This window comes from Elgaria multicarinata, chromosome 1 (assembly GCF_023053635.1).
Source record: "Elgaria multicarinata webbii isolate HBS135686 ecotype San Diego chromosome 1, rElgMul1.1.pri, whole genome shotgun sequence".
Lineage (NCBI taxonomy): Eukaryota > Metazoa > Chordata > Lepidosauria > Squamata > Anguidae > Elgaria > Elgaria multicarinata.
Genome location: NC_086171.1, coordinates 211,613,339 through 211,641,311, shown reverse-complemented (window position 1 = coordinate 211,641,311; position 27,973 = coordinate 211,613,339). Strand labels below are relative to the sequence as shown.

The 27,973-nt window shown below is 46.2% G+C and overlaps 1 protein-coding gene across 2 annotated transcripts; it reads left to right on the top strand.

Annotated features, from left to right (window-relative positions):
• Nucleotides 1-776: 776 nt before the first annotated feature.
• TCEA2 (transcription elongation factor A2) lies at nt 777-27,973 on the top strand. 2 transcript variants are annotated; one of them, XM_063120997.1, is made up of 10 exons: nt 777-1,005; nt 5,516-5,578; nt 6,798-6,903; nt 7,856-7,946; nt 15,106-15,239; nt 18,676-18,732; nt 20,547-20,701; nt 22,809-22,955; nt 26,393-26,464; nt 27,409-27,973. In XM_063120997.1, exons 1-10 carry the CDS (start codon nt 937-939, stop codon nt 27,427-27,429), a joined length of 915 nt encoding a protein of 304 aa, XP_062977067.1. In that variant the 5' UTR covers nt 777-936; the 3' UTR covers nt 27,430-27,973. The 2 variants fall into 2 exon arrangements, with proteins under 2 accessions (XP_062977067.1, XP_062977076.1); XM_063121006.1 differs by having other exon boundaries at nt 27,271-27,973.

The following is a 27,973-nucleotide window of genomic DNA, read 5'->3' as shown; positions in this document are numbered from 1 at the left end:
TCTATACCACCCAATAGCCGAAGCTCTCTGGGCGGTTCACAAAAATTAAAATCATACTAAGACAATCAACAGGTTAAAAGCACAAATACACAATACAATATAAAAAGCACAACCAGGATAAAAACCACGCAGCAAAATTGATATAAAATTAAAATACAGAGTTAAAACAGTAAAATTTAAATTTAAGTTAAAATTAAGTGTTAAAAATACTGGGAGAAGCAGTATTTTTAATACTGCTACTGCATGGTTAGGCTGCATGGTTAGCAGCCTAACCATGGCTTAGTGTGTTGTCTGAACGGGCCCAATATAAAATATAATAGATTTAAAACTACAGTATAAAATCTCCTTTTGAAAGCCATGTAAACTAGCTGTGCTCTTTTTCTGTTCTTCTTGCAGCTTGTACTCCATTCCTTTCCCCCCCCTTTCCTCCCCCGCCCCCACCTTTCAATTTGACTGTCTTTGGCTATTTTCTTGCCCCTTTCCACCCATTCTTCACTAAAGTCTCTTCATTTACCAGCTCCTAATTCCCTCACTGTCCACTTTTGTGGAAAATCTAATATGCCAGCGGGGTTGCTTGGGGCTTGTAGTCCTTTCCTCAGCAACGAAGCATGAAGACATCCTTCCGCCGAACTACACCTCCCACAATGCTTCACGGAGCAAAACACTGGCGCCGCGCGCTGCCCTCTGGGAAGCACAGTACCGGCTCGCCACCCTGTGCCCAGCTGCTGAAGGAGCCACGGAGCGCGACGGGACTACAGCTCCCGTCGTGCCTCGGGCTGGCGCATACAACGGAATCTGGTGGCGGTGTGTGAAGCGCGTCTGGTCCTAACCGCGGCCGGCCGGACTGCGGCACGGCTCGCTCAGCAGCATCCTGGGGTGTTGTCCCCGCTGTTCCTCCTCCCCTCACACCCCCGGGCGAACCGAGGAACCGGCGCCATGGGCGGGGAGGAGGAGATCGTGCGCATCGCCAAGCGGCTCGACAAGATGGTCGCCAAGAAGAGCGCGGTGAGTTATTCCGCCGCGACCCTGACAGACAGACTGACTGACTGACTGAAGGGCTCTCTTCCCCTCGCCCGCCCCGCCCCTTTGAGGCGCGCGCGCCCCGCCCGCTCCCTCCCGAAAGCCCCGCCCTACGCCGCTGCCCCCTCAGAGAGCAGCTCCCCTGTGAGGAAAGGGAGCACATACGCCTCCATTCTCTCCCCCACCGTCGTCGCCTTGACAACAGCGTTCTCGCGTCCCCTGAAGAACTCGCCCCGCCCACAACAGCTCCTCGCCGCCTTTTTCTGCCCTTTGGCTCCTCCCCTCCAGCTTTTTCTCTCTCTCTCTCTCCCTTTTAACGCTCGAGCTTTAGCCCCGCCCACAACGCTCCCCTTGCGGTTCTCCCGTCCTCAGGGGGGCGGGGCGCAGTAATTCCGCAGACAGCCCTCTCGCCTTCCCCTCAAGTCTTTAGCCTTCTCAGGTGTGAAAGCTCCGCCCACCACTTCGCGCACTCTTTGGCAGTTGGCCCCGCCTACCTCTTCTCCCGCTTGCCTGTTTTCCAGCCACGCCCCTCCCGTTTCGCCTCAGGCTTGGCCATGGCGGCCTCTTCTTCCCCAAAGACTGGCCTAGGGTGACCCTATGAAGAGGAGGACAGGGCTCCTGTATCTTTAAGAGTTGTATTGAAAAGGAAATTTCAGCAGGTGTTATTTGTATATATAGAGAACATGGTGAAATTCCCTCTTCATCACAGCAGTTAAAGCTGCAGGTGCCCTGCCCTCTTTTAAATCTGGTCACTCTAGTATAGCTCCTGCAGCTTTAATTGCTGTGATGAAGAGAGAATTTCACCAGGTTCTCCATATGTACAAATGACACCTGCTGAAATTTCGTTTTCAATACAGCTGTTAAAGATACAGGAGCCCTGTCCTCCTTTTCATGTGGTCACCCTAATACTAGCTGCTGGGCCACTTGAGAAGGGTACTATAACTGTGTTCATGGTCTGGCTTCCCATAGGCAGCTGGATGGCCACTGTGTGAACAGAAAAGTGGACTGGATAGGGTGAAATTTCATTTTCAATATGACAAAGATACAGGAGCTCTGTCCTTTTCATATGGTCACCCTACTTTTCTTAGTTAAATACATGTTTTCATTTCATTTTTTATTTATGTGTTACAGTTGTGCCCAGCTCTCTCTCCCTCTGTCTTCATTTCCCTGGTCTTTCTGACAAAACCTGTGAGAAAATTCAACGAAAATTTTCTTCAGTGAGGTGGTCAGACTCCAGTGGAAGCTGTTGGCTCCGATGTCAGTGGGCTCCCTTCGAGTCCTGACTGAAACCTGGAGCGGGTTTGTCGCCCCACTGGCATCGGAGCCACCAGTCTCCACTGTTAAACTGTGCTGGGGCTGTACCACTTCAAACTGCTTGTTGGGTTGTCAAGCAAAGGAACACTCTTGCAATGCCAAAATAAATAAGGAGTCTCAGGGCTGGTATAATTCTTCCCCCATTTGGGGGCCTGTCAAGGGCCCAGAAGGGCTTTGGAGGAATCCTACAAATTAGGGTGACCGTATGAAAAGGAGGACCGGGCTCCTGTATCTTTAACAGTTGTATTGAAAACGAAATTTCAGCAGGTGTCATTTGTACATATGGAGAACCTGGTGAAATTCTCTCTTCATCACAGCAATTAAAGCTGCAGGAGCTATACTAGAGTGACCAGATTTAAAAGAGGGCAGGGCACCTGCAGCTTTAGCTGCTGTGATGAAGAGGAAATTTCACCATGTTCTCCATATATACAAATGACACCTGCTGAAATTTCATTTTCAATACAACTCTTAAAAGTACAGGAGCCCTGTCCTCCTTTTCATATGGTCACCCCAGCTAGTATTAAGAGGCATAACTCCACTGATACTGGAGGTAATATATAGCCGTCATGGCTATTAACCATTGAAAGCCTTATCCTCCATAAATTCGTCTAATCGCTTTTTAAAACCATTCAGTACACCTCTATCATATCCCTCCTTACCTTTTTTTCTAAGCTAAAAATCCCCAAATGTTGCAACCCCCTTGATAATTTTGTCTATGCCTTTTTTGTTCCCTGCCGTATCCTTTCTGAGGTGCGGTGACCAGAACTGTTCACAGTATTCCAAGGTTGGTCATGCCATAGATTTGTTTAAGGGCATTATGACATCTGCAGTTTTATTTTCAGTTCCTTTCAAAATGATCCTGACATAGAATTTGTTTATTTCACATGAGCAGTTGCACATTCTGAAAGTGGAATACAGATTTTTCAATCAGAGAAACGCCTTCTTCCGGAAGAATGTGTACTGTCCCACCAAGCAATAACTGAACCCAGTTTTTTCTTATTCTTGCTGTTCCACTGTTCCACTGTTTGTTCCTAAGGAGAGCCAGCAAGCTGAGTGGTTGCTGTTCAGTTTGTTCTGTTTTAAACATTTTTATATTTCTGTTTATCAGACTTGATTCCTCTGCATTTTCTAAAATAAAAATGTAACTGCTAAATGCAAACATACACAATAAGTTACATTTCTTTGCAAAACATGTTCCTTGCAAAGGTGCATAAATTGCATCTCTTTTGGATTGTCTTCTGTGAGACCGGTATTGCAATCTGGCCAGTGGATAAAGCAACTTCTTAGATGTTTCACGTAATTACCATTGTCTTGGACACATTGCTGCTGAAAGAGGTGATTAAAAACTCTTCAATGAAAGCTGACATTAATTTGTACTGCGTTTAGTTTGAGTCTGGCTTGAATGGACATGTAGCTGAAAGCTGGAAGCGGGACTAAGCTTTGCCAAAGACAAATCATGTATTCTTGATATTGCTGGAGCTTGGCCTAACAGCTTAGCTCTGATCGATCCCTCCATGGGCTGTGTTCTTGCTGGATTGCTCTGCCGATTGAATCCCTTTCAGAGATGAAACAGAAACAGACCTTCTTTATCAGTTTAGTCCTCTTTGTGGCTCTGTGGTCACTGTAGAGGTAATATATGCACTATAAAAGCTGTGAGTATTTACTTTTTGAATTGAGCCAGAAAACCCTTGTCTGATGGAATGTGTAGAGGAACTGCTGAACTGTCTTGACAGATTCCAGACCATTGTGTGCCTGGTTAGCATTTCAGAAAGTCAGCCCGTGCAAATTCCTTCATCAAATGTTGATAAAGAAAAGAACCAAGGGAGCCAGGTGAAACTGATTTATTGAAAATCCTTTAAAATCTGTATATTTAACTTTCTACATTATACAAATTGGTTGATTTTTAAAGGAACTCCCCCCCACCCCAGTTCATCGAATCTCTTTTGTCTTGTACCTGTGAGTTAGTTCCTCTCTTCCGCTTTTGGGTGAGTACAGGCCTCATAGAATCATAGAATAGCAGAGTTGGAAGGGGCCTACAAGGCCATCGAGTACAACCCCCTGCTCAATGCAGGAATCCACCCTAAAGCATCCCCGACAGATGCTTGTCCAGCTGCCTCTTGAAGGCCTCTAGTGTGGGAGAGCCCACAACCTCCCTAGGTAGCTGATTCCATTGTCGCCCTGCTCTAACAATCAGGAAGTTTTTCCTGATGTCCAGCCGGAATCTGGCTTCCTTTAACTTGAGCCCATTATTCCGTGTCCTGCACTCTGGGAGGATCGAGTAGAGATCCTGGCCCTCCTTTGTGTGACAACCTTTTAAGTATTTGAAGAGTGCTCTCATGTCTCCCCTCAATCTTCTCTTCTCCAGGCTAAACCTGCCCAGTTCTTTCAGTCTCTCTTCATAGGGCTTTGTTTCCAGACCCCTGGTCATCCTGGTTGCCCTCCTCTGAACACGCTCCAGCTTGTCTGCGTCCTTCTTGAATTGTGGAGCCCATTTCTACTTGCAAATGTAAACATATAGGCAAGGGTTCAGAGAGCTGGCCGGCACCTGGCATATTGCTGTACATCCAGACTCATGCAGAAACATTTTACTTTGGAAATGCCAGCTTGCTTTGCTGGTGGTACATATCTGGCACTATTTTCTTTTAAGTCTCCTGATTTCCAAAGGCTCTGATGGCTGCAGTTTCTGCTGTTAGGAATGAAACGAACTCAGCTGTCATTATTATTATTATTATTATTATTATTAATTTATATAGCACCATCAATGTACATTTGTAAGGAACCCCCAAGTATTAAAATGTGATTGAGGTAGTTCTTGTTCTGTTTTCCTCTTGTTTGTGTCCTTGTAAAAACACTGTAAGGTAGGATACGGCGGAGTGTGATGAACTCATCAATTCACACATTGATCAATGCCGCAAGGTGAAAATTGCCTCATGGTTGAAAAGGTAGGAATCCATCTTGATTTGAGAAATGTTACACAGTTTATAGCAGTAGTCATTTGCAGCAACAATTGCTGGTTTGACTGATGGTGATTCTGTTGCAGAAAGGATTTTCTGCTAAATAGGCCTGCTCTGAATTCAGTTAATAAACTGCCGGGGCCATTGTCAGATGATTTCATAGAAGCAATTTGGACTCTTTTTGATTGTCAATATCTGTAAGCTGTAGGATTCCTTTTCTTCCCCAGGAAGGAGCAATGGATTTGCTGAAGGAGCTGAAAAGTATGCCAATAACTCTGGATTTACTGCAGGTAAATTATGCTGCTGGACATCCCTTGTCTTCTATCCTGCTGCCAGCCACTGAATTCTGCCTCTACAAATGCTTGTCTATCTAGGTAGATTACAAAGGTCACTTGTTGGGCTTGTGCTACTAGTAGTAGGTAAGAGTATTGTAATGTGTGGCTCTACCTTGTGCACTACACACAACACAGCATCTTCTCTGGCAAGGAAACTTCAAATTTTGTATGTAATAAATTAAGCAAATCATCATAATTTGCTTCTCATGTATATTTTACGTTTTTCACAAGATTTGGGATGTTTGGGAATGAATCAAGGTAGTAGAAGGCAAAGATAGGGAAATGTGGGTCAAAGGGGGACAGAGGCTGGGGCCGTAGCTAGACCTAAGGTTTATCCCAGGATTGTCCTGGGGTCAAACCTAAGTGCCACATAGGGCATCCAGCGCTCAGGCAGGGACGAACCCGGGATGATCCTGGGATAAACCTTAGGTCTAGCTACGGCCTGGGAGTCCTGGAGGGGAACAGAAAAACATAGCCTTTGCCTAATTAGCCCATGCTTCTTCAACATCCCCATTTAGTTTCTGAGCCACCAATGGACACAGAGTGAATATTTAAAACATTTCTGTGCAACCCTGGAAGCTAGACATCTCCTGATTTTTTTTAAAAAAGGAAATCTTACATTACCGTGATATGAAATACTTTACCATGGTCATCTTTGCTCCATTGGCAACAATGCTGCATTGAGTGCTGGATTCTTAGGTATAAAAAGCACTGAGTATTTTGTAATGTCATTAGCATAATCGCCTCAGTTCTTTCTATGGATGGCTGTTGTGGGGGAATCTGGCCCTTTGGGGGGCTTTTTGAATTTCCCAGCAGCTACGGACTTTTTCCTGAAATCTGGGAACTTAATTGGTTCCTCCCCACACAGAAATTGTCAATGTGGCGGCAGCGAGTGCAAATAACGGCCAAAAAATTGCATAATTTCACATTATAAAGTATGCAAATTTGCACAATTTGAGGACGTAATTTGCGCAAATTGTCATGCAGGGTTTTTTAAATGATTTGTGGAATAAGGATTTTAAAGCGTACAGTATTACAATTGCTATGGAATAAAACTAGTGCAAACTGTCAAATAACCTGAGATTTGGCCTTCACCTTTGGGCCCCCGTTTCCTTGTTGTGAGGACCTTTGCCAAGTTGGTCATATGATGAATTGGTCACTTATTCTTTTGCAGTCTACCCGTATTGGGATGTCTGTGAATGCGCTCCGGAAGCAAAGTACAGATGAAGATGTGATTGCACTTGCCAAATCACTTATCAAGGCCTGGAAAAAACTCCTAGGTGAGCATGTTTGGATAGGTTCATAAGAACGGGTGGATTCGACCTCCTGGATTGGAGCAAGGATCCATCTGCCCAGCACTCTGTTTCTGGCGGTGGTCAGTCAGATGCCAGTGGGGGCTCCCTGTTCTCTTCCTGCTGTTCCCACCTCGCTCTGAACAGAAAGGTTCCATTCGTTTATGTCAAAACCTTCAGTTATTTCCTAGTTGTCCTCTAAAGCTGTGGTTCCTTATACTGTAAGGTTGTGACCCTTTTATGGAGGAACACAAACTTAATGCTGAAATTTATGCTATAATTTCTTCTCCCCCACACCTTTTTTTTAAAAGCAAATATTGCTATCTGCAAAAGAGTTACTTGAGTACAATGCTTCGGGAACCACCATTGTAGCTAGAAATGGATCCTTCTCCTGGCAAACAGGACCGAGCCATTTTTGCCAGAAACCGCCCACCTCCTCTGCCTCATATTTACTTGTGCGAGTGGCTGATCCTCAAAGCCTCATAGGATGCTGAATAGGTGTAGAAGTGGTAATCATGCCCCCCCTCTGCTCTTGTTTTGGTGGTATAATTGCCTTTGTGTCCACAACAAAGGCAGAAGGGCAGCTGCTTAAACAGAAATGCACTAATTGATCCTGCACTAATAGTGGCCTACAGCTGAGTCACTTTTGTTTCTGTTTTTGCTGTTCCTAAAGCCTGTACACTTGATTCTAGAATTCCCTTTTTGGGTGCTGAGTGTGTGACCTCATGCGGAAACATGGAGGCTGAGATGCTAGCAATCTCTGTGATTAGCAGGGTCATGGGACAGATGGCAGCCCCTGGGACAACAGGATCAGGGATGTTTTGCTTTGTCACCATATTGAAGAGAGACACTGTCCTAGGAACTCTCGTTTTAGCACTACAGCTCACAGACTTTGTTTTATTGGTTGTCCTCTTCCCCGCTGCTCCTTTACTGTATTCAGATGCCTCAGAGGATAAGAGCGATGAGAAGAAAAGGAATTCCTCTTTGCCCGCTTCCTCTTCAAAGGAGAGCAGTGACTCAAGAGACCAAAGGTAATGCTTCCCTTATAGCCAGAGGTGGTGTTCTTGTACCTGGTATCCCACCTCTCCCCTCTGGACCCTATGTTTCCTTTCAAGAATTGACCTGTCTTCCTTACTCTGTCTGTTGGAAAAGGAACATGTTACCTTTATATTGACAAATTAAGGTTGCCTAAAGGAGATAGTGGCTACTACTACTAGATTAATCAGGGTGGTCTCTTAATTATTTTTTTATGCTACAGTTGTAAATGGAAAAAATAAATGTCTACAAAATTCAGTGGCCTTTGTGATTTTTTTTGATTACTCTTGTTTATTATTTGATTCACCTTCATTTCTTCTTCATTCTCACATGCTAGTCCTTCATTTATTAATAAAAAAACCTTCCTTTCTGATTTTGTTGAGTTACTTTGTATTTCATTTTTTCCCCGTTGTTATTAACCCATTTCTCTTCCACACCTCACACGCACATTTCTGCACACAAGCATGAGTTTGCAGTCCGCTCTGATACTGTCTGTTGCACCCAGGTGTCTGGTGTAGTGCAGATCCCAGAAGTATGTTGTACATCAGATTTATGCAAATCTTAATGTAGAAATCCACAGTACAACCTGGCACATGGGGTTCCAGTTCTAAGAGGTCAAAATATTCATAGTAGTTCAGCCTGCCTGGGATTACTGCCTTAAATATGTTAGAGCCAGTGTGGTGTAATGGTCTAAGAGTGTCAGACTGGGCTTTAGGAGGTCCAGGTTGCAGCCCTCGCTCGGCCATGAAGTTCACTGGTTGACTTTGAGGCGGTCACTGATTCTGAGCCTATCCTACCTTTTAGGGTTGTTGCGAGGAAAAAAAATGGGGAAGAGATGGATCATGTGCAGCATCTTAGGTTCCTTCCAAAAGAAAAAAGAGGTGGGAAGTAAATGTAATAAATAAATAAATAAATAAATAAATAAATAAATAAAATGAAATGAAGCTATTTAAAAACATACTCTGGCTGGAAACTCTGAAGCCTAAGCAATAATGGTGCTTTCCTGTATGTTGGATTGCTGTGAAATGTTTATGTAAATTAAGAAGAAAAAAACCCCAAAAGCTTCCAGTGGCTGTGGCAGAGCTATAGGACTAGAAGCTCAATCTGTGGCCTTAAGACAGGGTCAGTCACCCATGAACACGTCCTGCCCCAGCAGAGAGAAAGCAAGGACTAGGGCAGCCTTTCTCAACCTGGGGCGCTCCAGATGTGTCGGACTACAACTCCCAGAATGCCCCAGCCAGCTGGCTGGGGCATTCTGGGAGATGCAGTCCGACACATCTGGAGCGCCCCAGGTTGAGGAAGGCTGGACTAGGGGCTTGTAGAGCAGTGAGTCATGGATTATTCGAGCTAGTGAATCAAGCCACTTATTCCAGGGGATGGTTGGGGGAGAAAAAACCTTGGAGCCATTTGCTGAGCTCAATGGGGCCCAAATGAAAGCATCAATTAGACTTTGAAGGTGAAGCCAACCCACCCATTGAGTCTCTTCCTAAGGACGTGTATTGGGACATCTTAAAACTACTGCCGAGCAGATAAATGAACTCCTTTTAGGCTCACAGAGGCAGGATATTTCCATACTTGGAGCCAAAATGCAGGTCATACACTGACCGGTGTTGCCACCTGGCGTCGGCATTCTGTGGAAGCCGTTCTCATTCAACTTTTCTGAGTACGTCATTTTATGGACATTTATCAGCAGTGTTGACTGGGTTATCAGCAGATGGTGCAACGTTATTATAAGCAGTTATAGGTTCTGGCCCAAGGCACTGGGACTGATCCAGGGCCGGATCTACACTGTTGCTTTAAAGCGCTTTATAACAGTTTTATAGCGCTTTAAAGCAGTTAAAGCGCTTTATAACTTTTGAAGCGCTTTAAAGCAGTAGTGTAGATCCGGCCCCGATTAAGTGATGCGAAAACTGCTGCTTGTGTGCAGCCATCTTCCCACCGGCACACTGCTTTTGAAGGCCATGATGTGGCATCAAGACCATTTCGCTATAACTCTCCTGGCTTAATGAGAGGCTGTGGATGGCTGATCGATACAGTCAGTTGGTAGCAGTGGTGGGCACAGGAGAAGGGATGGTCTTTTAGGCTCAGATCATCATATGTACATCAGTATGTTTTGGTGAGGGCCCCCATAGATTCTTCCTCTAAATTATCTGGGGACACGCTATTTTCAATCACTCCTGGTGCATGGCTTCCAAGATGGTAGTTCTTCTGGCTGCCACTACCAGCCCATGTGAGCTAATGCCATTGTTTGTTGCAGCATAGAATTAGAAGCCTCTGCCCAGAGGCACAGGATGGATACGCTGCACTGAGTAACCACTCCCAGTCCCTCTACTTACTTGTAGATGCAGGAACCCTTCCCGCCCTCCATGCTCTGCCATGGCAGCTAAGCAGCATGCCCTGCCAGAGACGCTACTGTTGATCATGGATAGAAACATACAGAGTTTTATTATATTATACTCTGATTCTTGTACATCACCCTGGAATCTTTTAGCATGAAGGGCAGTCTAGAAATTTTCTAAATAAGTGCCGTGTCAAACCGTTGGCATTGACTCGCAGCAGCCGTCCAGGGACGAACCTGGTGTGTTCACACCACTGTTTTAGGAAAGGTGACGCTCTATGGTAGAGCATAAATTAACCGCCCAGAGAGCTTCGGCTGTGGGGCGGTATATAAATGTAATAAAATAAATCAAATAAATAAATAAATTGAAAAACGAAGTGGACACCAGAGGAAAACTAGGGTATCATGGAATTCTGACACCAAAGTGTGCTGACATCATCCCAGGTGATGTTAAAGTGTGAGGGATCCATGGCCGTAGCTAGACCTAAGGTTTATCCCTGGATCTTCCAGGGGTCAAACCTGTTCATCTAGGTGACACACAGGGGATCCAGTGCTTAGGCAGGGGCGAACCCTGGATGATCCCAGGATAAACCTTAGGTCTAGCTGTGGCCCATGTTATCGCTTGACAGGAAGCTCTGGCATAACACACTCGAAGGCGTGTGTGCAAGGTAGTGGTAGGAATGTGTACTGTCCTTTGTTCACACTATCAGTGGGGGTGAGATTATTAGGAATGGGTTAGGGAATCATTGGGCATATCTACACAGCAAACCTATTGTATACTAGCTTAATTCTGACCTTTTCTAAAGAATCCTAGGAATTAGTTTGATGGGTATGCCGATCACAGAACAACACTTCCCAACGTTCCTTGGGGAGAAGGAATTATTATTAAGCTACATCAAAATCTCTAGTGTAGATATATCCATACGATAGAAGGCACCTCCAGGGATTGTCATTTTAGCAAGGTTCCATTAATTTGGGTACTCGCTGAGTATTAGACCCTAACACGATCATCCTAAAAAGCACCCGAAACAGCTCTCTTAGAAAAGCCCAGGAAAGATATTTTAAACAGTCTCCAGAAAAAAAAAAATGCTCTTGATTGAACATTCCCTATTGTGAAAAAACTCTTCCTAATGGCTTAAGCATCTGCTAAAAAACCAAGAAAGTGTCAAACTGGTAGATGACAGTTTGTCGCCCACGGTAGCTGAAACGCTGTTATCCTTGACTTACTACTGCAGGGGAGCGACGTATTTAATCCTTTATCTTTGGGAATTCCTTAAGTCAGCCCCTATTTTTGAAGCGAGTTCCCTGAATGCGGAATAGCGGTGTAATAGGCCATTGAAGAAGACTTCCACTCGAAACGTGTCTGGCCAAGACCCTCAAGTTAATAGGGTGACCATATGAAAAGGAGGACAGGGCTCCTGTATCTTTAACAGTTGTAGTGAAAAGGAAATTTCAGCAGGTGTCATCTGTATATATGGGGAACCTGTTGAAATTTCCTCTTCCTCACACCAGTTAAAGCTGCAGGTGCCCTGCCCTCTTTTAAATCTGGTCACTCTAGTATAGCTCCTGCAGCTTTCACTGTTGGGATGAAGACGGAATTTCACCAGGTTCTCCATATATACAAATGACACCTGCTGAAATTCCCTTTTCTATGCAACTGTTAAAGATATAGGAGCCCTGTCCTCCTTTTCATATGGTCACCTTAAGTTTACAGAGCACCTTTCCATTGTATTTTTTTTAACTTTTTGTATAATGCACATTTTGAGTGCTCTTTATATTCTTTATATACTCCTTTAAAAAAAAGTATTTTATTTTAACACGAAGCTTCGCTATAAATCAATTATTACCTTAACTTCCTTGGTTTTTTTTAGCATATTGTGTTTGGTTAAGGCTAGCACCTGCTTTGTGTGCGATTAAGCACCTGCTTCCTGCAATTTGGATCTGATTCTATGAGTACTTGTGCTCAGAGTCAGGGGTCAGGTCAGGGCATGGACAGGGCTTGTCCCCTTGGGATGGTGCCGGGACCTCAAGCAGGGTAGCAATTTTCAGTTCTGTTGCTTTGCCACTCCTGGTATCTTCCTGGCCCAAGGAAGGACAGAGCAGGGATGCACAGTAGTAAGGAGTGAGGAGATGCTGTTGATGGCCTCTTAGGTGGCAAACTATGGGTCTGACAGCTATTAGTAAATCACCACAGTTTGGTTTCTAAAATCTTCCATTCTTAGCTGTACTAGTTGCCTTCAAGTGCTCCTTTTCTGTCCAGTTCTGATAGTCAATCCCTTTATAGTTGCCATTTGCATTCCATCCTGTTGCAAATAGGATTTGATTTTTACACTGTTGGGCCACTGAAAGACCATCATCATGAGATTTCGGCCACAGCTAGACCTAAGGTTTATCCTGGGATCATCCAGGGTTCGCCCCTGCCTGAGCACTGGATCCCCTGTGTGTCACCTAGGTGAACAGGTTTGATCCCTGGACGATCCAGGGATAAACCTTAGGTCTAGCTATGGCCTTAGTCAAAATATATGATTTCGGACCCTTTATATCTGAACTGAAGCCTAGGTTCAGATTAAAGGGTATTGTTGTAAGACGGATGGAGTGGAATCCAGAGTAGAAATTTAGTATTTGTTTTTGCAGTGCAAAAATGATTTATTGAAAATTTCTTGTACGTAAGAACTATTGATGTTATGGCTGTGATGTAGTGAGCATGGGCTCTGATTTCATGCTCCCAGCCTTGTTAATGTGGGTTGAGATTCCAGGTGGCCCCAGATGGCTTATTTTCTTCCCTTGAGTCATTCTTTTCTTTCACCAAGAATCAGGACATTCCAAAATATTGCTGATCTTCCCGCACATCCTCTATTATCACATTTTTAGTAGAAGGGTAGATTTGCACATATGGTCCAGAGAGCGGTCAAAGAATTACTCAATGGATAGCTCATTGTATTGCTTAATCATGTCCATGTCCATTTAACTGTATTCAATTTTTCGACCCTGTTCCGAAGACATGCTTAGCCACGGTGGTGAAGCATGGCTTGGCGTTTTGTGTGAACCATTGCTAACCATGATGGCTACATAACCATGGTTTAAACATGCTCACTAACCATTTGCTGCAAAGGGGTTAGCAACCATGGCTGAACAGGCCCATGAATTTTTGATGCTATTTGTTAATTTTTATTCCACCTTTTCTCCAAGCAGCCCAAGGCAATGTACATGGTCCTCTTCCTCTCTATTTTATCCTCACAGCAGCCCTGTGAGGTAGGTTAAGCTGTGAGTCAGTGACTGGCCCAAAGTTATCCAGTGAGTTTCATGCCTGAGTGGGACTACGAGAACCCTGGTCACCCAAGTCCCAGTCCAACACTTTAACCCCCTACCTACAACATACTATTTCCCATTCTTTGTAAAATACTCCACACTTAATAGGTTTGCACAAGATAACTTCCCAGCCAACTGTGCCCTTAGGAAACAAATGCTAATACTGTACTTGACTCTGCCCTGTATTATTTCTTTTATTATTTTATTTAAAATATTTTTATTCTGCTGTCTATCTCAAATTTCGCATTGGTTTACAAAAGAAATCGACATCAGCAAAATAAGTTCAGCATAAACGAAGAAAAATGCGTTAACTTTGTAATTTGCTTGGCTGGAAATTCTGGAAGGACAAAAGAAAGTAATTCCTCACATAGAGGGCATGTCTACACCCCCCGGTGATCCGGGAGGGAGGGGGGAGGATCTTGCGATATGCTGATCGCGAGATCTTCCCCCTACGTTCACACGTGGCGTGCGACGTCCGTGGAGGAAGGAGGACATCGTGCCCGCCATTTTGGCGCAAAGGTAAGTAAAGAAAAAGCCCCACCCCTGCTCCCCACTCCACCCCCGCTGGCCCTGGACTCTTCCCGTCCCGGCTCCTTCCCTCAGATGACCCCCGCTGCTTGCGGGGAAGAGGGAAGAAGCTGGGACAGCCGGCCACACCACTCGCGGTTCTCAGGATCATCCCGGGACTGCAGGAAAAAAACAAGAAAAATGGGTATGGCAATATCCTGGGGTAATAGAGGGATCATCTGTCCCTGCGCCTGGGATCCCCTGTTCGTCATGTGGACACACAGGGACGATCCCAGGATGATCTCCGGGATATCGGCTGGTGTAGACATGCCCATAGAGTCTAATTAAGGTATGGAATTGGCTGTCGTAAGACGGCCACTGGTTCAAATGGCCTTAAGTGGGGACTAGACAAATACGTCATGGTCTATCAATGCCTATTTGTCATGATGACTAAATGCAACTCTTCGATTCAGAGGCTGCGTGCTGGAGAACAAGAGCAGGAGAATGCTATTGCCTTCCTCCCTTTCCTGCTTGTAGGTTTCCCAGAGGCATCCAGTTGGCCAAGGATGGGAAAGCGGATGCTGCATTATGTGGACCTTTGGTCTGGTCCAGCAGGGTCCTCCTTACGGTCTTAATTTGAACTGAATTTGCTTTTAGGCTATGTTTTGATGAAACCTTGGAATGGACAAAACAACATCACAAACCTGGATCCGGCAAATAGGGTGGCAAAAATCACACCTATATTGCAAATTAAGAAGATACAATTGACATTGCAACTGCAAAAGAACTCGGCAGTTCTTTGACCGGGCTTCCATTTTGTCGGCTTCTTAAAGTTTCCTTAGAAGCTTTGGATTTCACAAAGCTTATTGGAACTGATTTTTGAAACACTAAATTCTTGATCAGACTACACAAACTATGCACTCACGTTTCCGCTAGACCTCCATGATTTGACATCCACAAGGTAAGCTGGCGAATTCTGACAAGCTTAGTTTCTCTTTTAGCTCCACCAAAAGACAGGACCATCCGAAGACCCCCACCACTCCCAAAATCACTACCTTCCCACCAGTGCCTGTCACATGTGACACCGTGCGTAACAAGTGCCGTGAAATGTTGACTTCTGCTCTACAGACAGACAGTAAGTAACGGGAGAGCATGTGTGGGTTATCCACACCCACCCATTCTCCCTCCCATAAACAATTTTTTTTTTCATCCCTGCATGTTGGCACTACAAAAGATCTTTCACTGAATGCTGTTCATAATGATCCCTGCTAAATTCTGGGCTTCTTGACTTATCATTATCCCCCACTGGCAGCCTAAAAATGTATGTAGAAAAGTGGCCAAGAGTACACCGTTTTGAATGTGGGAATGTTCAGATGGGTGTAGGTAGGAACGTCAGAGAAATCCAAAATGAATTCAGATGGCTTCTTATTTCTATGAATTTGGCTCACGGATTCCACAGTGAAGCAGCATCTTCTAAGTCCTATGAATTCTGTGGACTTGCAGACCTTTTAAAAATAAATAAAAATAAAGATCTGGAATTGTATGAAAATTTAGTCATGCCAAAGTACAAAAGTTAGGCGAAAATATGTGAATATATACTGCATTAAAAAAAGAAAGAAAGACACCCAGCATTTTATGCATCTCCGAATTCTCTTCATCCTCCTCTCTGTAGCACTAAGAAAAAATATACAAAATATATAACATTCCATGGAATGTTATGTAAATTGTGGAGGAAAAGGGGGGGGGGATCTGATCCTGTCAATGAGCAGATGATGGAACGAAAGATGCCTGATAGTGTACGAGACACAGATGGAACGGATTAAATAAATCCTTTACATCCGTAGATGGCCGTTCGACGAAGGTCCATAGCTCAGTGGTAGAACAATGCTTTGCATGCAGATCCCAGGTTCATCCCTGGCATTTCCAGCTAAAAAGGGAACTTGGGCTGCAGGTTCTGTGAAAGACCGTTCTGTTCCTGAGATCTTGGAGTGCTGCTGCCAGTCCAAGGGTAGAGAGGGGCCAGATCTACACCAAGATGGATATGACACTTTAAAAACAGTTTGAAAACTGTCTATGGAGTGTGTCCTGGGCCCCAACAGTTGTCACTACTGTTATAAACTGTTTTAAAGCAATAGTGTAGACCATTGGTTCCCAAACTTTTTCAGGTCACCGCCCCCTTGGTTCCACAAACTCATGCCCAGTGCCCCCTACCCTACACTATAAAAATCATTATTCAGAATAGCCGTTTTCAACGACCCACTAAGGAAGATAATAACAATAAAATTCAAAACAGTAACAATTAATTGAATATTCATTCAATTTCATTTTTTAAAGTTTATTCAATTAAACATAATTGATGAACTCGATCCAGTGATATCATCTTTTCAAGAACATTAGATATCACATTTAGTAACTAGGGCAGAGTACCTCACTATTCTGTAAATTCTTAATGGGATGGATGGGCTTGATGAAGTGATACCATTTTCCCAATGTCTGGGTTAAAGTCACTTAACATGAGTCTTAAATCACCACGTTTAGTAATCTGGAGTCGATTTCTTTGCTTGGAGAGAAGTAGGCAGGCCACACTAAAACCACATTCCACCAAATATGATGTTGGAAATGCAACCAGGAGCTTCTGAACCACTCTCCATAGTGCAGGATAGCGATCAGAAATTTCCTTCGGTAACCAAAATTCCTGGTACGGAAAAGACCACCTCGAGTGCCCCCCTGCCGCCCCTTTGCCTCTTAGCGCCCCCCTGCCGCCCCCTTGCCTCTTAATGCCCCCTATCCAATCCCACCACTCCCAAGGGGGCGGTACCGCTCACTTTGGGAACCAGTGGTGTAGACCCTGACCACACCAGGTTGGGAGAGGCTGGAGTAGTAGACAATGGCCTGACCTGATGGAAAGCAACTTCCTAGGACTGCTCTTCATGGGATGATTTTAGTGGGCAAATGTGTTAGTTTTGCTTTCTCCTGCATTCAGATTTTTCAAATCTCTCCCAGATATGAAGAACTTTGTGAATTATGTAGATTCTTACCCTGACCAAACTGAAATAAAATTATCACCCATCTCCACCGACCAAATTCAGTGGGTACAGTTGTTTCCAGGATGGAGAGGACCATATGGTACCTGGTTTCCATATCGCTCTTAAAAGATGAGGAGCCTGTAGAAAAAAGAGGTGGCAATCCTAATGAAGCACTAGCCTGGGCCTGAATCTTGTGTGTGTGTTTAAAAAAATCTCAAGTTCTTTCTGTTTCAATTATGGAGAACTTTGGTATATTCTTATCAAAACTGACCCGAAACAAAATTCTTGCCCATTTCTAGATTTCGGACTTAGAATCATAGAATCATAGAATAGCAGAGTTGGAAGGGGCCTACAAGGCCATCGAGTCCAACCCCCTGCTCAATGCAGGAATCCACCCTAAAGCATCACCGACAGATGGTTGTCCAGCTGCCTCTTGAAGGCCTGTAGTGTGGGAGAGCCCACAACCTCCCTAGGTAACTGATTCCATTGTCGCACTGCTCTAACAGTCAGGAAGTTTTTCCTGATGTCCAGCTGGAATCTGGCTTCCTTTAACTTGAGTCCATTATTCCGTGTCCTGCACTCTGGGAGGATCGAGAAGAGATCCTGGCCCTCCTCTGTGTGACAACCTTTTAAGTATTTGAAGAGTGCTATCATGTCTCCCCTCAATCTTCTCTTCTCCAGGCTGAACATGCCCAGTTCTTTCAGTCTCTCTTCATAGGGCTTTGTTTCCAGACCCCTGATCATCCTGGTTGCCCTCCTCTGAACACGCTCCAGCTTGTCTGCATCCTTCTTGAATTGTGGAGCCCAGAACTGAACGCAATACTCTAGATGAGGCCTAACCAGGGCTGAAAAGAGAGGAACCAGTACCTCCCATGATTTGGAAGCTATGCTTCTATTAATGCAGCCCAAAATAGCATTTGCCTTTCTTGCAGCCATATCACACTGTTGGCTCTTATTCAGCTTGCAATCTACAACTTTTCCTCTGCTTGGTTCTTCCCACCATAGTGAGGCAGCTAGTGCCAAGGATTAGATGCAGGCCTTTTGCTTAGAAACAAAAGAACAAAACACAACCGTCCCCTATGAGCACACGCCTCTTGGGTTTGTTTTGAAAGCATTTGCTCTGCAGTCTCGTAGATAAAAGACAGATAACGCTGTCATAGAAAACAGTACTAGAGCCCTTATTGCGCATGGCAAACGTGCACATTTCTTTTGACTCTGGTCAGCAAGGTTTTTGGAAAATACAACATGTGCAAACTCTGGTTAGCAGACCCAGATGACTTTACACATGATGGACATGTTCCTAATCCAGCAGGGCTATTCTTATATTCTTATGGATTAAAAATGATACTTTGAGCTCCCGGAGAGGAATGACGAGGTACAACTGCGACACTAACAAGCCGCAGTGTGCTCTGTATTACACTGTTTAGCTGAATTTCACAGTCTTTGCTTAAATGTAGCGGAACCCGAGGCGGAAGCATGAAGACAGCTGCTTGCTTTGAGAATTTAGCCGTCCTTTGGCTTAGCTTCTTTCCTGCTTCTTCACAGGTGACTTCGTGGCCATCGGTGCTGACTGTGAGCAGATTGCTGCCCAGATTGAAGAATATATCCTTGCTTGGTTTGTAACATCAGAAAGGAGGCTGGGGAGGATTTCTGAGCAGCTGCTATTTTAAATGCCTAGGCCTTATGTTTAAAGCATTCTCTATACCACTTCGAGCAGTTTAGTATGGCTTCCCCAAGAGAATCCTGGGCAATGCCAGGGTTTTTTTTTTTTGAGAGTGCTGAGAATTCAGTAAGGATCCCTGACCTTTTAACAAATCTGCTCCAGAGCAGAGCAACAGCAGCAATGGCAGGAGTCCAAAGTCAGCACTCCGGTCAGCGCATCAAAGGAGCGAGAGACAAGAATAGCTTAAACGACAGAGCTTTAGTCAGGGGGCTGTTTCTCAAACACAGGTCTGGAGCCTACTGATGGCTGAAATACGCCTGGAGTGAGTTGTCTATCCTAGAACCCACCACCATTGAAGGGAATTGTTCTCAATTAAAGAGGTGAATGTTCCATGAGTCTGGGATGGCCCCTGCTGCCTCCTGGATTGGTGTTGTAGTGAAGGTGGGATTCCCAGAGCTGCAGGAGTTGCTGGGGTGGAGGGTGTGGGCAAGGAAGCTTCTCTGGGAGTGGTGAACTAATGGCCTCATGGTCCCTTGGCATCCCTCCTCCTCCTCCTCTTCCTCCTCCTCCTCCTCCTCTTCCTCCTCCTCCTCCTCCTCCTCTTCCTACTCCTCTTCCTCCTCCTCCTCCTCCTCCTCCTCCTCCTCCTCCTCTTCCTCCTCCTCCTCCTCCTCCTCCTCCTCTTCCTCCTCCAACTCCTCCTCCTCCTCCTCCTCCTCCTCTTCCTCCTCCTCCTCTTCCTCCTCCTCCTCCTCCTCCTCCTCCTCCTCCTCCTCCTCTTCCTCCTCCTCCTCCTCCTCCTCCTCCTCTTCCTCCTCCAACTCCTCCTCCTCCTCTTCCTCCTCCTCCTCCTCCTCTTCCTCCTCCTCCTCCTCCTCTTCCTCCTCCTCCTCCTCCTCCTCCTCCTCCTCCTCCTCCTCCTCCTCCTCCTCCTTTGTGGAGATAACCTGGCAGAGGGGCTTATTTATTTATGTATTTATTTATTACATTTTTATACCGCCCAATAGCCGAAGCTCTCTGGGCAGTTCACAAAAATTAAAACCATAATAAAACAACCAACAGGTTAAAAGCACAAATACAAAATACAGTATAAAAAGCACAACCAGGATAAGAACCACGCAGCACAATTGATATAAAATTAAAATACAGAGTTAGAACAGTAAAATTTAAATTTAAGTTAAAATTAAGTGTTAAAATACTGAGTGAATAAAAAGGTCTTCAGCTGGCGACGAAAGGAGTACGGTGTAGGCACCAGGCGGACCTCTCTGGGGAGCTCATTCCACAGCCGGGGTGCCACAGCGGAGAAGGCCCTCCTCCTAGTAGCCACCTGCCTCACTTCCTTTGGCAGGGGCTCACGGAGAAGGGCCCCTGTAGATGATCTTAAGGTCCGGGCAGGTACATATGGGAGGAAGCGTTCCTTCAAATAACCTGGCCCCAAACTGTTTAGGGCTTTGAATGTCAATACCAGCACTTTGAATCGGGCCCGGACCTGGACTGGCAGCCAATGAAGTTGTAAAAGGACTGGCGTAATGTGATCTCGCCAGCCAGCAAGATCCTAGGTGGCAAGCTCCCTAGGTGGCTGCTTCCTAAGATGGTCTCCTCCATCCTCAGGGTCCCAAAACTCTTCTGCTGATGTAGCAAAGGCCCTTGGCAGTGACACCCAGACTTTTGTAAGACTGGAATGCGAATGTGTTTGAGGCTGGAGCTAAAACAAACAAACGATTCTCCTGGTACTCCTTAATGGCTTTTGAACTTATATACCAAGATGTTAAGAACACCGATTTGAAGTACAAAAACCGTGTCAGGAGCCGCATTTCCAATCTGAAGGACTCCAAGAACCCTGACCTCCGCAAGAACGTCTTGTGCGGCGCCATCAGTGCAGAGCAAATTGCAGTGATGTCCTCAGAGGTGAGATGGGGAGTTGAACAGCCTGAAAACAATCCAATGCGACTCGCGGTTGCCCATCAATTAGCCTGATCGCTGAACCTCAAGAAAGGTAGCTGTGCTGCCAGAGTTTTCAGCAGCAACTAATGATAGAGAGGTATATCCAGTGCAAAGATTCGAAAAGATTAAAGGTGGAAAAGGCCTTTGTATGGAGATGATAACGTCAGGCTTGCCAGGTAACAAAAGGATTTGGAGGGTACCTTAAAGAAGGATAAAATGCATGTTTTAAGGCATGAAACTGACAGTAGAGGCTATATTACATCCTTCTTGCATATGATCTCTGGGTTTTTTTTGTTTTCTTTTTACATGCAGTATGAATATTCAGTGCCCTTTACTCTAGCTTCAGTGTTTCAGACTGAATTTAGGAGTGAATGTGCAATTTATGCACCATATTTTCTGCCACCGCCTCTCTCTCACACACAAGAAGGACAGATTTGCTTGTCTACTCCTCCTTGCTAGAGGCAACAATGGCCAGGACTTGCTAGTGCTGGCTGTAGTGAAGAGAAAGGATTAAGGGCGGCCTGTGGATTGAAAATAATTTGACTTAATCCTGGGCCGGAACTGGCAGAGCCAGGGATTGAGAAGTTGGCACTGGGCAATGGATTTGGTACCTTTTTCTGCTAACTGTGGAAGACTTTAGCTTAGACTAAAGGATGCATTTCTTCATATAGATCCTGGTTAACTTATGGCATTTGGTGATGGCCACTAACAGATGGCTTTAAAGGGATGATACAAATTCATGGAGGGTGAGGCTGTTGAGGGCTACTAGTCTTGAAGGCTGTATGAACAGGCAGTATGCCACGGAATACTCGTTACTGTGGAAGCAAGACCAGGGTAAGGCTCTTGCTTTCAAGCCCAGGTGGTGGGCTTTTTGGAAAACAGGATGCTGCATTAGATGTCAGATTCCAGCTGGACATCAGGAAAAACTTCCTGACTGTTAGAGCAGTATGACAATGGAACCAGTTACCTAGGGAGGTTGTGGGCTCTCCCACACTAGAGGCCTTCAAGAGGCAGCTGGACAACCATCTGTCAGGGATGCTTTAGGGTGGATTCCTGCATTGAGCAGGGGGTTGGACTTGATGGCCTTGTAGGCCCCTTCCAACTCTGCTATTCTATGATTTTATGGACCTTTGATCTCAATGAGCTATTCTGTTCTGTTAGATAAGGGTACATGATGTCAGTATTATTTATTTATTTATTTATTATGTTTTAATCTGCCCAATAACGAACGTTTGCGAATGGAAATTGTTCGGGGAATCATCCCTGTCAGTACTTCTTTGTATTTCAATTCCCTGTGACAACAAAGGGCTCATCTACACCAAGCAGGATATTCCACTACGAAAGTGGTATGAAAGCAGTATATAAAAAGCAGGAGCCACACTACTACTTTATAACGGTATTGAAGTGCACTGACAATTGTTGGGGCCCATGACACATCTACACCAAGCAGGATATTGCACGATGAAAGTGGTATGAAAGTGTTACACAAAAGGCAGGAGCCACACGACTGCTTTATAGCAACATTGAAGTGCACTGACAACTGTTGGGGCCCATGGACACAGACCATATACTGCTTTCATACCACTTTCATAGTGGAATATCCTGCTTGGTGTAGATGTGTCCTGGGCCCCAACAGTTGTCAGTGCACTTCAGTACCACTATAAAGCAGTATTGTGGCTCCTGCTTTTAATATACTGCTTTCATAGTGGAATATCCTGCTTGGTGTAGATGAGCCCAAAGTTAATATCACTTCTCCCTGCACTGCCACCCCAGCATGTGTATGTAGAGCTGCCATTTTGAGGTTAACCCTTCATGCATCTGATGAAGTGGACAGTGTCCCTGAAAGCTTATGCCAGAATAAATGTGTTGATCTTTAAGGTGCCGCAAGGCTCTTTGGTGTCTTTGCTGCAACTGTCAGGGATGCTTTAGGCCTACACGGCTGCCCCTCTGGAAATGGATTGTAACTGGTTTTGAATACTTTTGACAGAACTGCTGCTAACCAGTTTGCTAACAATTAAACCAAGGAAGCAAACAGAGGCGATGCCCTTGCATTTTTTTTTCCCCTTGAAAGGAAATGGCGAGCAACGAGCTGAAAGAGATCCGGAAAGCCATGACCAAGGAGGCCATCCGGGAGCATCAGATGGCTAAAACGGGAGGGACCCAGACTGACCTCTTCACTTGTGGAAAGTGCAAGAAAAAGAACTGCACCTATACCCAGGTGAGGCTCCGGACCTCCACAGCACAACCTGAAAGACCAGCCGGCTTGCTTATCAAGGCCTTGAGCATCCTCTCCTTCCATGAAATCCACTGAGAGGTGAGGATGTTGAGCTTCTCTGCGGAAGTGCCGACAGGATCGAGTCCAGATTTGTAACAGGTCAGCTGAGGGGGAGGCAATACTGCTGTTCCGTCTTTTTTCTATTTACAGAAACAAAAGAGATTTGTTAGGAAAAGCAGGAATGTCTCAGCACCAACAGTGGGTGGGTGTTGCCTTCACTTCTAACGCTTTCTTCTTTGACCTATGGCAACATAAGAAGAACGGTGTAACTGCCAGATCACTAAGGCCAATAGAACCGCTGAGCCCAGGCACTCACCAATAATGGGGGACCAGTTTTGTGTTCAGGGAAATGAATGTGATCATTGCTAGTGATGCTGTGAACTCTTGACCAAGGCCTCGCAGAATTGCTTGTCCCCGTGAGGTTGCAGGCTGCACCGAGGCCACTTTCAAACAAACTTAATTTCATTTTCCCAAGCCCTTGGCTGCCTTGTTCTTGCTAATGGCCAGTTTACAAAATAGGCTTGGGATGGGGAAATGTCATGAGAAGCTGACATCTGCGGATCATTCCCTGTGATGATTAAGATTTCTTGTGTGAAATATATACGTCTAATTATTACGTCTACTAAAGCTAGCAGTTGATTTTCCCACGTGGCATGTTTGTCAGAAATCTTAACCATGGGAGACGCTTGAGGCGATATATCAGCATCCTTTATTAACGTGCCCTTGCATGAATTACTCAGTATTAAATGGTGTGGATGCATTTGGAATGATGGCTATAGTTCTGGTCACCTCCTCACAAGGGAAATCCTAGAGCTGAGGACGGTAACTCGAAGGCGGCTAAAATGATCCACGTGTTGAAGCACCTTCCCTGTGCAAAAAAGGCTAAAGCATTTTCAGTTTGGGGGGAAAATGACATAGGGCATGTCTACACCAGCCATTTATCCCGGGATCATCTCCGCGCACCCAAATGACACACAGAAGATCCCGGGAGAAGGCAGGGATGATCCTTCCACTTTCCTGGGATAATCCTTAGGTGTAGAAAGGGCCATAGATAATAAGAGGCTTATAACGTTCTTTAAAATTCCTCTCTGTCTTTTGCTCTCTTGCAAAAGGCTATCAGTGACTACTAGTCATGATGGTTATATACTACCTCCAGGATCATAGGCAGTATGCCAGTTTCTAGGGCACATTAGCAGGACGTTGCTAGACTTAGGAATGTGAGGATCTTGTATAATCCGCTCCATTTGTGTTTTGTGGATTGTCAGGCATTATCCACGCAGTCAACAACACGGAAAAAAATCCAACAGAATTTTCGCTGGTGCATAACATTTTGCATACTTTTCTTAAATCAGCATAAAATCAATGCGCAAATAAAGATTGCTACACCACAGCGGCTGGAGAGATCAGAGATGTGTAAAAAAAAATGTTTTTTTTTTAAAATGGCATATTCATAACCACATTTTTACACAGTTTTGTACAACCAAAGCTGAGTAAAATTTTGGAAAGTTTAAAAAAATGCCCCGCAGGTCAACGGAATCCACACAATTCTGAAAAGCTGGTTCTCTGTGGATTCCGTAGGACTGATTCATAGAAATCTGGTCTCAATTTGATCCGTTGTGGACTCGTGTCCAGTTGGTGAGTTTCCTACAAGAACCCGGTTGGCCCCTGTGTGAACAGAATGCTGGACTTACTAGACTCCTTGGTCTGTTCCAACATGGCTGTTCTTATGTTCTTAACTTGTGGTCACCCAATGGAACTGATAAGTAGTAAGCTAGCCATCCCCAAGCCGGTGCCCTCCAGATGTGTTGGACTACAAATCCCATCCTCTGCCAGCATGGTGATGGGAGTTGCAGTCCAACACATCTGGAGGGCATCAGCTTGGGGAAGGCTGCATTAGGCTCAGGACAGACAAAAAGGAAGTATTCATCATACATTGCATAATTAACTGATAGAATACAAGTGACGGGGAGTGATGGCCTAATGGCTATAAGCCATAGTAGCCACAGGGAACCTCTTGGCTTAGAGGTGGCGCCTCTCTGCCTACCAGGGGATGGGGCAGGCAAGAGGGGAGGGCCTCCTTACAGATTTCCAGAGCTGGCTGCAGTTCGAACAACAGGCTGGGTCTCTGGCCTGATTCAGCAGGGCTCTTCTTTACCTTCTTACCTGCCTTTTTGGCCACTTTTGTAACGTGTCTCAGCTGAAAGAGGAAGATGGTCCCATCTGAGCAGGGCCAGTGCCAAACTATTTTGCGCCCTAGGCAGGTGAGCTGCTTTCACCCCCCCCACCCCCCCCCCAGTGTACCTGGGCGTGGAGCGCCATCTCGCCCGCCCAGCTAAAGCAAAGCCAGGATGCTGGGGTGGGTGGGGTGGCTTCGGAACGGTGCGCCCAGCCGGAAGCCAGTCTGGGAGAGCGACTTCCAGGCGTGCCGTTCCGAAGCCGCCCGCACACCCCCTCCCAGTGTTCTGGCTTCACTTCGGCTGGGCGCCCACCTAGCCGAAGCAAAGCTAGGACGCTGGGGTGGGACATGGGCAGGTGTGGCTTCACTTCGGCTGGGTGGCTGCCCAGCCGAAGCGAAGCCAGGATGCTGGGGTGGGGGAGCCGGCGGGCGGGCAGCTTTGGAACGGCGCGCCTGGCCGGAAGCTGCTCTGGGAGATCGACTTCTGGGTGTGCCGTTCCGAAGCCGCCCACCCGCCCCAGCGTCCTGGCTTTGTTTCAGCTGGGTGCTCACCCAACTGAAGTGAAGCCAGGATGCTGGAGGGGTGGGCGGGTGTGGCTTCGCTTTGGCTGGGTGGGTGCCCAGCCGAAGCGAAGCCAGGACGCTGGCGGGCGGGCAGCTTCGGAACGGCACGCCCGGAAGCCGCCCTCTCAGAGCCGCTGTGGGAGAGCGGCTTCTGGGTGCGGCGTTCGGCGCCCCCCTTACCTTGGTGCTCTAGGCGGCCGCCTGAGTGGCCTCTATGGTAGCACCGGCCCTGCACCTGAGCCCATGTTTGTGCTTTGTGCTTTGTGGCATCCTGAGTTTGCATCTAGTCAGGCAGCGATTCACAAGCCCCGTCAGACTACGAAGTGCTGCAGAAAGCACGGGGCATGACCTCTGCCCGGGGGTTCTTGCTTATCCTCCCGACACAGCTTCTATAGAACTTGTGCAGAGAGCGTCCTTTTGGATGGCACTCCAGATGTCAAAGGGTCACACCTCAGAACACGGTTCGGTTGGAAACGCCGCTGCTTTGGAGGGCGGATTTCAAATTCCCAAGAAATTGGCGACGGGCAGATGGGCAAAGCGCAGGCGAGGGGCGGGGAGGTGGTGAAAGGCCTGCTTGGCAACCCGGGAGGTGCGTGGCACGGCCCGCACGCAGCCTCAGACGTTTGTTTCATCCACACAGGTGCAAACCCGCAGTTCAGATGAGCCAATGACCACTTTTGTTGTGTGCAACGAGTGTGGGAACCGCTGGAAGGTAAGCATGATCCCCAATTTTCGTGACGTCTCAGGATCAAACTACATGGGACATGTAGTTGTGTTGTTCTCTCCACCACCACCCCTTGAAGGTGCCTTTGAGATTGATTGGAGAATCGGGGAGGGGGGAACCTGCTTAACTCTTTCCCTGCTAGCCGTTTATGTACTCAGAATTTCTTCCCCACCCACCCCCATCTGCAAGGAATACAGTGGCTTTCAAAGGGCAAGTTTGAGTAGGGTGACCCTATGGAAAGGAGGACTGGGCTCCCGCATCTTTCACAGTTGCATAGAAAAGGGAATTTCAGCAGGTGTCATTGGTGTGCATGCAGCACCTGGTGAAATTCCCTCTTCATCACAACCGTTAAAGCTGCAGGAGCTATACTGACCCGATACAAAAGAGGGCAGGGCTCCTGCAGCTTTAACTGTGTTGATGAAGAGGGAATGTCACCATGCATACAAATGACACCTGCTGAAATCCCCTTTTCAGTACAACTCTGAAAGCTACAGGAGCCCTGCCCTCCTGCCCATAGGGTCAGCCAAGGGATTGGAGTTCCAGGAGCCGTGGTTGTGGCTTCGTGGCTCTGAACCCCGTCTCCTGTCTGGTCCTCTTTCCCTTCATGACTGCCACCTTTTCATTGCCAAGCCTTCACAGCAAGGACAAAACTGAAACCCGCACCACCGTTCCGCAAAGGAAAGCCTTCTCTGCTGCTTCTGCGGGTCCTTCTTGCCCACCTGAGCAGAAGAGGTTTTCGGGGTGGGATCGCCGGCCTTTCCCTTGGCTCTCTAACTCCCACCAACCTCTTGCAGTTCTGCTGAGACGCCTCCGGTGGGAGCAGGGACAGCCAACCCCGGCCCGGACCTCCGCCGTGCGCTCCCCTGACGTCGCCAGCACATTTTGTACTGTTTTTGTCGCCGAGTTTGCTTTGTGCTCTGTACATCATCCAGGTGAAGAGGGCCCAGCTGTAGCCACGCCTGTGGGAAAGAGCGGCGTCTGGGAAGGCACCAGATGAGAGGTCATGTGGACTGACCACCTTATCAGTATTGTGAGGGTTTGGAACAGTATTAAGCGTTTTTTTGTGTGTTTTCTTAAAAACATATGCATATTGGCCAGGCGTCTAGTCTTGAATCTCAAAGGGCACAATAGCTTCTTGCCACGTTCCTCGGCTCCAGGAATTCTTAAGTTATGTCAGCACTGGTTTGCTTGGGCTGGTAAGAGCCACAAGCTAGTTCTAGACCCCAGGAAAGGGTTGTACGTTATGACTCTGGGCCATCACCTCCAGTCAGCTAATGTAGCTTAAGGATAGATTGGGGAAAGTGCTGCCTCTTGCAACTGGAAGAATGCAGGCAGCATCTGCACGGGAGGAGAGCCGACCACTCCTGGGAAAGCGCCGGCTGCTTCTCCTTCCCTTTGCTGCACCTAGCAATCTGTGCCATTTTTATTATTTTTTTATTTGGTATGTTCCATGTACAGTTGCAAACGAACAAAACAATAAAATTCCTAAACGAACAA